The sequence below is a fragment of the Eulemur rufifrons genome, chromosome 29 (genome assembly GCF_041146395.1).
Source record: "Eulemur rufifrons isolate Redbay chromosome 29, OSU_ERuf_1, whole genome shotgun sequence".
Classification (NCBI taxonomy): Eukaryota; Metazoa; Chordata; class Mammalia; order Primates; family Lemuridae; genus Eulemur; species Eulemur rufifrons.
In genome coordinates, this window is record NC_091011.1 from 80,678,164 (window position 1) to 80,691,609 (window position 13,446).

A 13,446-nucleotide genomic window follows, 5' to 3' on the forward strand; every position below is an offset into this window, starting at 1 on the left:
AAAAACAGGCAATTCCCCAAAGAAACACAAAGAGTCAATAAACATATGAAAGATACTAATCCTGAGTGATTACTTGTACATTAAAGAAAAAAACAAAGGTATCATTTTTCTCTCATCAGACTGGCAAAGAATGAAAAGACTGACGACTCCAGTGTTACCGGGGCATGATGAAATAAGCACTGTCATGTGCTGGTGGGAGGATAAATTTGCACCACCTTTCTGGAGGGCAAACTTGACAATATAAATCAAAATTTTAAACGTATTGACTCTTTGACCCAGAAAATCCACTTGGAAGAATTTATTTTATAAAAATATTTGGACAAGTTCAAAATATGTATGTACAAGATTGAGATAATAAAAAGAACCTAAGTAATTATCAGTGTTGGTGCTGATATGACACATCCACACAATGGAATGTCATGAAGCCAGTAAGGTCTGTATTGACGTGGGAAAATGCTCACAAAATACTAAGTGAAAGAAGCTGGCTATAAGATGGAAATGTTCTAAAATTGGGTTGCGGTGAACTTACTAAAAATCATTGAACTGTGCACTTAACATGGGTGAATTTGATGGCATGTGATTTATAGAATTCAGTTGTTTTAAAAAAGAAGCTGGGCCGGGCGCGGTGGCTCACGCCTGTAATCCTAGCACTCTGGGAGGCCGAGGTGGGCGGATCGTTTGAGCTCAGGAGTTCGAGACCAGCCTGAGCAAGAGCGAGACCCCATCTCTACTAAAAATAGAAAGAAATTATATGGACAGCTAAAAATATATATAGAAAAAATTAGCCGGGCATGGTGGCGCATGCCTGTAGTCCCAGCTACTTGGGAGGCTGAGACAGGAGGATCGCTTGAGCCCAGGAGTTTGAGGTTGCTGTGAGCTAGGCTGACGCCACAGCACTCACTCTAGCCTGGGCAACAGAGGGAGACTGTCTCAAAAAAAAAAATAATAATTAAATAAATAAAATAAAAAAAAAATAAAAAAGAAGCTGGCTGCAAAATAGTGTGTTGAGTACGAATCCCATTTCTGTTGAAAACACACACACACACACACACACACACACGCGCGCGCACGCGCGCGCGCACACACACACTCTCCAAGTGGAAGTATATATCCCTCAATAATAATTGTGACCAACCTGGGTAATGGTGGTAGTTATCCTTTTTCTACTTTTCAGAATTTCTTGCAATGAGCTTTTATAATCGGATGCACCATCTAACAACCCCAGAGACTGAGCTATTTCAAACACACCAGATAACCTGTGTGTAAAGTTACCTAACATCAACTTATCAACATCATCAAACATCTAAATGGCTAATCTTAGTTTTTGCTCAGATTCTTTCTTATAATTTGTCTAAACTCATTTCTCTGTTCTTGCACCATATTTTACCATCTTTCCCAGAACACTGCAGTTGTCTTATCTTCAGAAAAATTTACACTCCAGAGAGAGCTGGAAGCAGCAGGGTTACTACCGAGGGAAGGGATTTCTCAGGTCCCCAGTTAGGAGCCATTCCCCATTCTACACTCAGCTGTAGCTCCGATGAAAATTCCCAAGTACACGTTCTGCTCACATTCAGTTCCTGCAGCAATCTTGGGCATTGATTATGTTAATGCCTATTCTCCAGGGCCTTTCAAAAATCTTTATTTTTAAATGAATTCATTATATATGGTTTTCAATGTGGTCTGTGGGCCATTGGGAGTCCATGAGAATCCTTCAGGTAGTCTCTTGAATTAACATTCAGATATTTGTGGCTAGCTTTCCGGCTTTGGCCTAAAGTTAACATTTTAATGTCATTGAATACAATCCAGATATGACCTCACTGGTCCCTCCTGCAGTGCAGGGCGATTCATCATCCTGGCAACTGTTTTGCAAGGGCAAGTGGGACTAGCGGATCTCAAGACACACAGGAGATCCTGCTCCAAGGGCCACAGAAACATCATTCTGTGAACACACTAAGACTCAGGCACTGCTTAGAGGATGCTGATAGGACCAACCATGATATTGAAACTGGCCAGATCACGCGATCAAGGAGGAGCTCTGAGAAAAACATACAGCACCCAACAAATCTGAAAAACTGTCAAAGGGTGATGAATTCTTCCCCAAAGCTTTCAGGATCTGCCTTAATTTGGGAGCTCAAAGAGTGAGCATCATCTAACAACCCCAGAGACTGAGATTGCCTAGTGTTTATTGCCAAACTAAAAGGAGAAAGTTAAGTCTTCTGCTTAGCCACAGTAGTGGTGTCAGCCACAGTTTTAGAAGGATATGGGCTCTGCTGACAGTCATTGAATTTGCCTCCGTCTCCCCCAAAAACCCAGGCCTGTGCCGTCAGCCAATTCATACAACATATGGTTCAGCCTAAATGAGAAACACCACCACAAAGGAAAGGAAAGATCAGACACAAACCATATCAATATGGTTTACTGAATAACTAGTTTGACCTATCAGGAAAACAGCCTACTTTTCCCCCTACAATCAAATTAAAAATGTGTAACCCTCATTTCTTAAGTGGCACCTCACAGGGTGTCCATTAACAAACAAAATAAACTCAGAAACCCCGGAACAGCCGTCTTCAAGACAGGACACTGGACACAGACCGTGGAAATGCATATTCCCAGGAGCGGATGTTTCAGTTCCTGAATTTACACTGCCTTTCATGCAGGCGGGAGAAGGAAAGTTTTCTGTGGAATCTCGGGCGGCTAGGACGGAAGGGAAGCCAACAGCCAAGGGAAAGTGACAGTCTCGTTGTAATTAGAGGCATCACCAGGGAGGACATGGCTATGCACAGCCAGAGTGGAGAGCACAGGGCAGAGTGGCTAAAAGAATGTCCCCTGGGACCACGATTCTCAGGCTGGATCCTGGCTTCCCAACCACCTAGCTCGGTGACTCAGGGCGAACCTGAGTCATTTAATTTCTACTTGAATCTCCTCATCTGTTTCCTCATTGAAAAAGGGGGCGCCTATCTCACAGCCCTGTTGTGAGAATTAAAGGAGTCAAAACACATAACGAAGAATCTAGGAGAACTGCCTAACGCATAAATATTGGCTAGTATTATTCTCTGGAGATCTTTAAGATTTGAAACAAAAGAGAAAAATAACACATTCTTAGATGGGGATGGTGTGCAACCTGTATTTGCCGGAATCTGGAGCCTGGCACACGGCAGACAGGCAGAATAATAACGTCCCCAACAGTTCCCTGGGCGCCTCCTGCAGAGAGAGATCTAACAAATGCAGGATGCACAAGGGGACAAAAGATAACGAGCTTTCTCAGTCTCCAGAATGGCAGACCGGCATGGAGTGGCTACCGTCACATCCAGACCTCAATCTTGACAAGTTCAATTCATTTATTCAAAAACACTTGTTAAGCGACACTGTCATAAGGTTGGTGATTTTCACCCTCTGGGAGCTCATAGTCAAAATAATTTCAGAGAGAAGACATATTGATATCCTTTAAAAAATGTAGTCCATCAGTCAACAGCATTTAATAAGTGCCCCTGCTTGTGACACATTTCACCAGGTGCCTCAGGACATTACACAGACAAGAGAACTTGCCTCTGCGTTCAGAACAAAGAGCGTCAGCCAGGAGAGTGAGACCATACGAGGACCGCAGTACGACAAACACACGCACATAAGATCATGCACTGAATCCTGTTCTGTCAGAACTCAAGACTGACAAATTTCTGCCATTACATTTTTTATCCTGTAACTGACCTGTGTATCAATTTAAGGATGCCGTAATAATAATTTCAATAATTACTACAAGCCTAGGTAAGTATTACTACTCAAATGCATCTGAACACTTCGGAAACACAGTGTGTCTTATTTATTGCTTTTATGTGAAAAACACATTTGTTAATCAAAAAATAAATTGAAGTGCATATAAGTAGTCAACATGCCCACATAATTAAACTGATGAATTATAATCCACATTTTCTGATATTTCTTGTGAAAAATAAGTATTATACGAATTACATCTTTGAAAGTACTGTGAAGAAAATAAACACACGTTAAAGATACAGCGAACATTTTGGAACTGGAGAAAGAAATGTTCTTAACGATTATCTTCAGAGCAGAGCAAGAAGGTGGTCGTGGATTTAAATCCAGGTGGACAGAAACTAATTATCCCCTTTAAAAAAGTCAGCTAATATAAAAGACAGAATCTATAACCAATAAACAACACGACAGAAATCAAAACCAACACAAGAAAAATTACCTACATATTTCTTCCTAGCCTAGGATTCTGATTTCACTTATATTTCACAAGGGAATTGGAGAAAAGAAGGTTTTTGTTTGTTCTGATTTCTTGGTGAGTAGGCTAAAGTCTTAAGAATTTTTATATTATACTGGCACCACAGGAAAAAATCCCTGAGCAACTAATGAACCTTATTTGTTCTCTTTTAATTCTGATTTATACCAAGTCCAATATGAATGTGCTGGTTCTGGCTTTCGACTAAAGGTAAAATATAAAATGACTTTTAGACCATTTAAATCATTCTATACTTTTCAATAGATTGAGCCCAACAATATTACAGCCCAGGACGTTCCTTTTGTTTTCGAATGAGTAATGTAGCTTTCTCCTCCCTCTCCCTCTTTTGACTCTCTTCTTCCCTCCCCCTACTTCCCTATTTCCTTACTTCTTTCCTTCCCTTTTCTCTGTTTCTCTTAAATACATGTCCCTTTAAAGCATTTAATGTATTATTTAAACTGTGGCCATCACCGCAGTTCAGGTGGAGCTGCAGCTACACAGCGATAAAGCACCTTCTGTCTTGGGGGTCCTCAGTCCCAGGCAAGGGCAGCTAGTCGACCCCGAAACACCGACCAGAAGCCAGGATACAGTGTGTTTAAGGTGGCCATCAGTCCCGCCTGAGCAAGAAAGTAAACAAAACCCCAGGCCGTCTGACTAGAGAGCTAGGTCCCTTCCCTTAATTGGACTGATCCCCGGATTCATTTACGGAAGAACATATGTCTTTCTGGGGGATGCAGCAAGAAGAGGTGCTCTTTCAAATCACCCCAGTCTCCTGTGGCTCCCCCAAATCCTCTTGGCAGAGAGGAAGAGAGAAGTTGGCAGGTTTCGGCATATTAACAGCAAACGGCAAATTAGTAACTATGTACTTTAATCTTCAACATTCATAATTGCACAAAGTATCACTGATCATTTAAATAATACAATGTCAATTAATCTAATGAAGAAACTAGTAAAGTATAACAGTAAAAGCAATACCTTAAGCATGTAAAAAAATGTCTGATAGGAACATTTAACACACAAAGCACAGAATCAGAACAAGTCTTTTGAGGATTAAATTCCTTACCATTGGGGCAAAGCACTATGAAGAAATACACATACATTTATTCAACCTGTCAGACTGCTCAGGTAAATACACAACAGTTCTAATAGGTTTGGCTAAACCGACTGTCCACATATATACAGTGGTTTCTAACACTCCGACGTGGTTTGATGATGGGAATGCAGAATCCGAACGAAGGGAGACTACTATTTACTTTCAAAATAGAATCGGGTGGGGAAGTCTAAACTCGTGCCTAGCCAGCTTTAAAATGGCATAATTGGAACTTTGTTACAGACAAAATATTTTTTCCTTAAAAATGTGTATGTGTCAAACGGCTGAGAATCTTATCCATGCTAAGGGAAAGTTGAGTGTGGAAAAATTTGCATTTTTCTATCTATGCCGTAAAGAAAATAAAAAGCCAGAGCATTTTGGCATTAGCAAAGGGCTAAACTAAGTTCTCAGGCAATAAATTTATGGGGAAACACGACAGGCTCCTCATTAGAGCTATATGTATGCTGGCTGAATTTTATACAAGATTCTTGAATCTTGTGGAAAATTGGGCACGGCTGGACATCGGAACAATGTCCCTGGTTTGTTTGATTTCTAAAGCATCGGAAAATGTTGCACTTTGGAAATCAAGTAGAGAAGAACAAACATGCTCTAAAACAGAGCTGGGCTGAATCTGAAAGTTATTTCTCCATATGTCTCTATGAGATATTTATTACATTTATTTCTCTTACAAACACAGCCCCCATACTAGAAATACTGTGGTGCTTTTTTTTTTTTTTTTTTTTTGGTGGAGAGAAAATAGTACCGTGAAGGCAGTTCTTACCCAGCAGCAGCAACCAGCAGGATAGGCAATTGTCAGTTGGCCTTTCAGAAGCTGGTTGCCATGACAAAGAGCACAATTTATTCCTTGGTCCCTTATCACAGCTACGATCACAGACCATAAAAATTAACAAGGCTCTTTTCCTTTTCCATATAATTTCAGAGTCTCTCATCCTTACCTGAGGTCTTTTATTCCCCCAATTAAATGGAATGAATGTCAGTCATCTAGCAATTCAATTAATGCTGATTCAAAATTCCGGCCAAAACCAGAATCTATAATCACAACTTCCTAATCACAGCTCAGTCATGAGAATGAAAAGTAAGCAGGAAATTGCACTAATTACTCAATTAGACTAATACTGTATTCCTAAGCAAGGGCTTCAGGGGCTGTCAGCCCTCACAAAGGACTTCGGGGTCCTCCTCGCCTTGTGGGTCCCCAGTTGTCTGATTGAAGCTGGTATTTTCAAGTGGCCATAATTTCTATCCGTCTAACGTGGATGGGCCCAAGCTGGGCAGTGGAAATTCACAACTGCTATACCAACCACAAGGGAGGGACTGCTCAGGTGGGCTTTGCGGGGCTCTCAACACAGACCTGTATGATGGCCAGGGCTTTCCCGGGAGAGGCCCTCCTCCTCGGGGTGAAGACAATTGAATGCACACCTTTCTGGTTCCAGGAGGGGGAACATTCAGGAAGTGTACAGCTACTCTACTAAACCTTAACACTGAGTGATGCTCACAGGCACTGGCCTCCAGACTCACAACAGACTGCTGTGCTGGGCAGAGAGCTCTGCAGTGAGGGAGCCTGCACCCGGTGCGGGGGCCTGTGCGTGGCTGGGACTTAAGACTCAGCTGCACCCTTGGGGACAGCGGCTTGCACGAAGCCTCCCTGGAGAAACCTTCGTGAAATCAAGAACAGTGAATGGAAAAACTGACTGGGGAGAGCACACCGGCAGATGTGACTGAAGTATTTACAGAACAACACAGGATATAGCTCAAACAAGCTGGACATTATTATTATTATTATTATTATTTTTTTAAAAAAAAGCCTACCCCCACCTCAGTTAGATTTTTTTTTTTTCCTTTTCGGTTTCAAAAGACTTAAATATTCTGTAAACAACAGGGGAGACACTAGAGCCTGTCGTGCCTCTGCTTTTTGTGGTCACCTGTCAAAATCCTTCCCATGTTGGCCGTGGGGAGCGGAACTGGACACAGGGAGAGGGAAGAGCGCCTCTCCCACACGTCCCAGGCTTTCCTCTGCAGCAGTTTCTGCAAATGACCAACTTGGGAACTGCTCAGGGGTTCCGAAAAGAGAAAAAAAATTTATTTTATTTGACGAAGTGAGACAAAGTCTTTACTTCCAGGGCTTGCCTTGCTGCTGTCCACTGCTGAGTGAGCGGGGCTTCGAGTGGCCGGCAGAGCCCCCGGCGGGAAGGTTCTGACTGCTACGGGCACCAGGCACCTTGGAGTCTCTTCCGGAGGAGTTAGCTTGGTTCAGCCGGCCTGAAGGGAGCAAGAAAGCAGGAGCAGAGCTGCAAGAATGATTCCAAGGACAATCCGCCAGATACACTTTTAGGCTAATGAAGTCCTAGTCTACAACCACTTTTAAGCTAATGAAATCCTGTGAGGCATCTGCTTTAGGCCGCTGATGACCTACTCCTCATCCTTCAGATCAACCTGAAGGTGGGGAAGGGGGCAGGGAGGGAGGGAAACCCAGATAGCCTTTTCCCCTTCCTGGCCATTACCCCCAGCAGACCTAGCCTGTCCTTCATTCCTTTCTTGGTAGAGACGGATGCAGGGTAAGGAGCACTTAGTGGAAAGAGAAGAGAAAGTAGCATGACACAGGTAAGGTAGGTAGAAGGACCTCAGAAGTTTAAATGTACCCAGAGGCAGCAGAAAGAAATGAGAGCTTTCCAAGAAGGAATCTGAATGCCTTAAGCTTAGCTTCTCAACTTTGCCTGAGATGGACATTTTGATAAAGTCTCTTCTCTATGTCCGTGCTCAATGCCTAATTCTTGCCGCTATCTGCGATCTTCTTCACTGTCCCCTCTCCCTAGACCTGTACCACATCCTCCCAAATATTTTAAGAATTTAATATGAGAGATGAAGCTTTTCATATGAGGTGATGTTCAAAGTTACAAATCTTATGTTCCACAGAAAATATTAAAGGTCAAAATATCTTACTAGAATTATCTGCAGGACCCTGATCCTCTTCCAGATAATATTCGATCTTTTTTAAGTCTTCTGGGGTAAATCTCCATTTATTCTCAGCTGGTAGGGGCGGCACTTTGGGGCTGGATCGTTTCCGGGCAGAACCAGGAGGAAGGGCCTGCTGGCAGTGTGCTGGCAGGGAACCAGTAATTAGTCCTTCTGGGAATTTCTGAGCTAAGACTTTTAGACCTAGGTTTAGAAGAACATCAGAAAAAGCAGCATTAACATGGTGAGGCCAACCCAAAACCGGGAAAGAAGCCTGCATGTCTTCTAATCTTTGATCACCAAGTCGAGGCCGACACAAGGACATGAAATCTTTAACTGTTTCATCATTGAGCAACTTACACCAGAACATGTCCAGAGTTACATGGGATTCTGAGAATGCCACAAGAAACCCTTTTGCTCACGTCTTCACCATTAGGGCTTTCTTACAGAGCCCTGAAGCAACATCATTATTTTAGGAATTAAAAGCACGTGCTGATAGAGCTAAGGGAAGTTTCACATAACTCGTGACTCCTTTTGGCCAGCATGGTTTTCTCTCTTTCCAGAACACTAAATTCTGGGCACTGAAGGGAAAAAGGTGACGGAGGTGGGGCTGAAGGACCCCAAGGGGCTGAGTCCAAATATTTGCCTTTTAAGTCCTGAGCAGAGGACGACTTTGCTCACCTCCGGAAAGCATGAAGAGATTTTCAAATCCCCGCTCACACATGGTGGTGGCTGCCTGGCTGGCCAGCCTTTCATCGTCGTCATACAGAATGATGATCTTGCCGTGGGCATTTTTCTAAGGGTCAGATGAGTTAAGGTTCCATGGCACCGAGCGGAAGCTCCTAGACTATCAGAACCCCCAAGGGGCAGAGGGCTGTCAAGGTCGTCCTTCTGGGTTCTGGGGAGTGTCGGATGGGCCCGTTCTTCCCATCGCACCAGCGGTTATTGGATTGCTGGGGCTTTTTCCTGTCATGAAAGCCTCACAAACTAGTATTCTTTTCTTTTACAAACTAATGTTACAGGACTAGTTACAGACTTTACACCCTTTAGTTCTTTTATCCCTACAATTCTGGAAAGTAAATATTACAATCTCCATTTTACAGACAAAGAAATAGAAAAACTTCTATGTCTAATGTGTCCAGGGAAGCCTTATTTATAATAGTTAAACATGGGAGCCACCTAAGAGTCCAAAATAGGAGAACATTTAGTAAATTGTAGTAAATCTGAAGATGAGATATTACACAGTATCAAAAATGGAGTTTACAAAGAGCTTGTGTCAGCATGGGGAAATACATTATAATATGAAGTGGAAAAAAGTAACGTACTAAGTTACACATACAGTATGATTTCAACTTTCTAAAAAAACACATAGGAGACAGTCTGGAATAAAATATATCAATAATAAAAAACAATATCAATAATATAATAGGAGCTATTGCTCAATTATGTAGATTACAGATTTCAATTTTCTTTTTTATATTGATATTTTTCAATATTTATATTATTTTCTACTTGTAAGTTTTTTATGAATGAAATAAATTAAAATTTTAAGAAGAAAAAAGTTAAAATAAATTTACTTCTTAAGTTCTACCTGGGAAAGCTTTCTGGGAGGATAAAGCTCTTAGGACTATTCTCAATGGATCCTAACCCTTAACCTAATGTTTTTTGGCCCAATGTAATACAGTTTGGGAGCATCTGTCTTAATAGAGTCAGGATTCTCAGCAACAGCTAGGAATCCAAATTCTAAAAGATGCTAAGCTGATTAATATCAAAGGTCCTTCACAGTTTTTTTTTTACCAGGAGCACAACTCAAGATAAATTTGATTCTTACAATCCTCATACTACCCAACTCCTTAAAATGCAACAAAGGATACATATTCAAGAATATCATTTGAATAAGGGTTCATTGTTCTAGACAGAGTTGCAATTGGGTAACTGTAAGCTGCAAAGAGAAGAAAAAGTTTAGGAAGTCTGTAGTTCTCTTGGTGCAACTTGGCCCCAATTCCCAGCTGGTTTAAAATCTAAGATAAATAAATATATTTTCAAAATCAATGAGCCATTAACCTAAGTACTTTGTGAAAGAAAAGAAACAGGACACTATGAACAAAGTATGAAGCTTCACTTCACTGTTTCCAACAGCCATCTGTGAAAATCGGCAGCCCCTCCCAGAGCACTACAGCGGCGCCGACCCCACAGGTTCCCATAATGGATGCAGCTAACGCGTGGTTTCCTTAACTGCTGACCAGGGGCTGTGCTTCAAGTCTGCCTGGACTCAAGGACAGACTCTGTTCTTGAGCGTTGAGTCACTTGAAAGCCTTCTCTCTCTTACCTCCAACAATGTGGCACTGCTGGTAAGAGTCTCTATCACGCACATCTAGCAGCAGGAAGGGACAGTCAGGATAAGGTTTGTCTTTAGTATTGGGCTCTGCTTTCTTCACTAGCCCTTTGTCCAGATCCAGTTCCCCAACACCACTGATGACGCTGCAAGTGAAAAAATAGGTCAGCAGAAACCAGTCAGGGGTTGGTGGCTTAAAGGTAAATGCGTTTCTTCAGTGCAGTGAGACGAGTGCTCAGTATTTTTTCAAAAGATGCTTCAAAGAGAAAGGAAAGTGGATATGGTGTCTCAGTTCATTCTCTGAATGCAGGGTCCTATGGATTCCTATTCTCTCACACTGGGCTCCAAAGAGAAGACCCACGCCTCCCTACTCACCTTCAGATAGGACATGTTAAGTCCTTACATGACTGAGGGAGTAGAAACTGTAGGCCACATGCTGCCTTCAGCAGCAGGGGCAGCATCCAGAGGAAGAAAGAGGGGAACAGTTAATCCAGTAGAATTTGGAGGAATGTACGAAATCAGAGCAAAAGGGGAAAGAATAAGGTTGTCAGGACAGGAAAAATGAAAGTTGTTACTATGTATGTCTAATATATATAGTAATAATACTTTATATATTTCATATACTTATCCAGTGACCTAGTCACTGTAGATATTGAATATTGAACCTTAATACTTTCAATAGTTATCTGTACTTACTTTCATTTTATAGGTTATATTGTTGAGGTTGAAGAGGCTTTTACATTTGGTGACATTCATAGAATGAGACAGAGGAAGGGCTAAGATTAAAATGAGGAAGCTTACCACTGCCAGTTCTTTTCTAAGGTCATTAAGTCACTAAAATTGGTCACCATCTTAATATCATAGGGAAGATGTGATAAAAACATGAATAAAAGAAATAAGAAGATTAAGTGTTATGAACAAAATGGCAAACTGTGAGACATCTGTATTGGAATAAGAAGATGGTTACTTGCCTTGGAAATATTAAGACACATATGCTAAACTACAGATTAGTATGTAGCATAGTTCCTCTCCCACCACAACAAATCAAATTCTGCATTTAAATCCGATAAATACTACAACTCTTAGCCAGGTGTGGTGCGTGCCTGTAGTCCCAGCTACTCGGGAGGCTGAGGCAGGAGGATCACTTGAGCCCAGGAGCTGGATGTTGCAGTGAGCTATGATGACACCACTGCATTCCAGCCTAGGAAACAAAGCAAGACCCTGTCTCAAAAAAAAAAAAAAAATACTATAACTTTATGCCATATAGTGCATATTTTATTGAACCAAAGGAGAAGAAAATCTATTTGATATGAAACCATATCCACAGTGGAAATCCTATCAGCTTATCTCTTCTTGGATGCATTTTTAGAGTCCTTTCATAAAAGTAGTATAATGATGATGATAATAATAATAGTACTGATGATAGCAATTTTTTCTCTAGTAGAATTGTTTTACCAGTAGAAGGGATGGCTATGTGCTGAATATCAGCAATGTCTTATAATCAATAGTGAATATTTGTGAGAAAGGACTGCATGGAAGAAAGTCCATGTAAATCCATGGGATAAGGACCATGTCTCAGAAGAAGCCGTAGAGAAAAAAATAAAACAAACAATTTTCAAAAAAGGACCAGCCACATGCAGTTTTAGAATCAAGACTGAGCTGCCTCACTCTCCTTTGCACCTACTCAGCATCGGAGCCCCGTGTACAGCGCTGTAACTCTAGACAGGGTAATTATAAGCTGCAGCAGACAGAAAAGGAGTGGAAACTGTATTCTCTGAATCAAAAGATGCTACTTGAAAAGCTAAGTCCTAATAACAAACTTATGTATAGGAGAGAGAAGAATGGAACTGAGAAGTGAAAATTAATACTCTATTGATATAGTCTTACATTAACTCAGTAAGAATACTGTGAAAAAGGTTCAGGAGGTGGCGTTTATATAGAGAAAACTCTATTGATATAGTCTTACATTAACTCAGTAAGAATACTGTGAAACAGGTTCAGGAAGTAGCATTTGTACAGAGAAAAGAAGAAGGGCTGGGATTAAAAGGTGGAACTTTGCAACTGCCAGTTCTGTTTCTAAGGTAAATAAATCATTGAAATTGGTAAAATGCAGTGAAAATCTGAATCAGGTGAGAGTACCTCTGAAGAGTTGAGCGACTGGAGTCGCCTGCTCCTGTGCTGTTTATGAACTGGACAGGGCTGGGTGACTGCTCACCAGGGCTCCCTTTCCCATTGGTCCTGGCAGTGATTTCAGCATCAGGGTCTGAAGTTGCAGAGTCGTTGTCTAAAATTTGCAAATGAAGAAATTATCAAATTTAACCTCAGTCTTTGTATTTACTTATTAGGCAGTTCCACTGAAACTAAGTCAAGAAAAGGAAATCTTATCACCATTATTAAATTGTTCTGGAAGTTCTAATGCACAGGTTCTCAAAATGTAGTGGGCCCCAGGTGTCCCTAAGACTCTTTTGGGGGATGCGCAAGGGAAAAACTATTTTCATAAGAAGTCACAATCATCATATTTTTCACCATTATGCACACATTCACTATAAATAAATAAGGCAGTCACACTAAAAAAGTCCCTGATAAGGCAGGAATAATTAATAATTTTAAGTACATGTCCTTTTAATGTTCTATTGATGATGTGGGGAGTCCACATACAGTTAAGTTTGCTACACACCAAATTACCAGGGTTAGCTCAAGGAAAAGTATTAGTGTGATTGTAGAGTTGCGAGCTGAACCAGCCACTTTTGCCATGAATATCATTTTTACTTGGAAGAAAAATTGACAGAAAAACTACAGTTACTTACACTT

General features: G+C 41.2%; 1 protein-coding gene across 2 annotated transcripts in view; it reads right to left on the reverse strand.

Moving 5' to 3' along the window:
* Positions 1 to 7,235: 7,235 nt before the first annotated feature.
* Positions 7,236 to 13,446, reverse strand: part of CEP41 (centrosomal protein 41) — a 32,660-nt gene continuing 26,449 nt past the window's right edge. For both annotated transcript variants that reach the window (XM_069462110.1, XM_069462109.1), the window contains 5 exons: positions 12,775 to 12,919; positions 10,630 to 10,781; positions 10,175 to 10,242; positions 8,982 to 9,096; positions 7,236 to 7,607 (listed from right to left, as the gene is read on the reverse strand). In XM_069462110.1, coding sequence (XP_069318211.1) covers positions 7,459 to 7,607; positions 8,982 to 9,096; positions 10,175 to 10,242; positions 10,630 to 10,781; positions 12,775 to 12,919 — 629 coding nt within the window. In that variant the 3' untranslated portion in view covers positions 7,236 to 7,458. The remainder of the gene's footprint in view (positions 7,608 to 8,981; positions 9,097 to 10,174; positions 10,243 to 10,629; positions 10,782 to 12,774; positions 12,920 to 13,446) is intronic.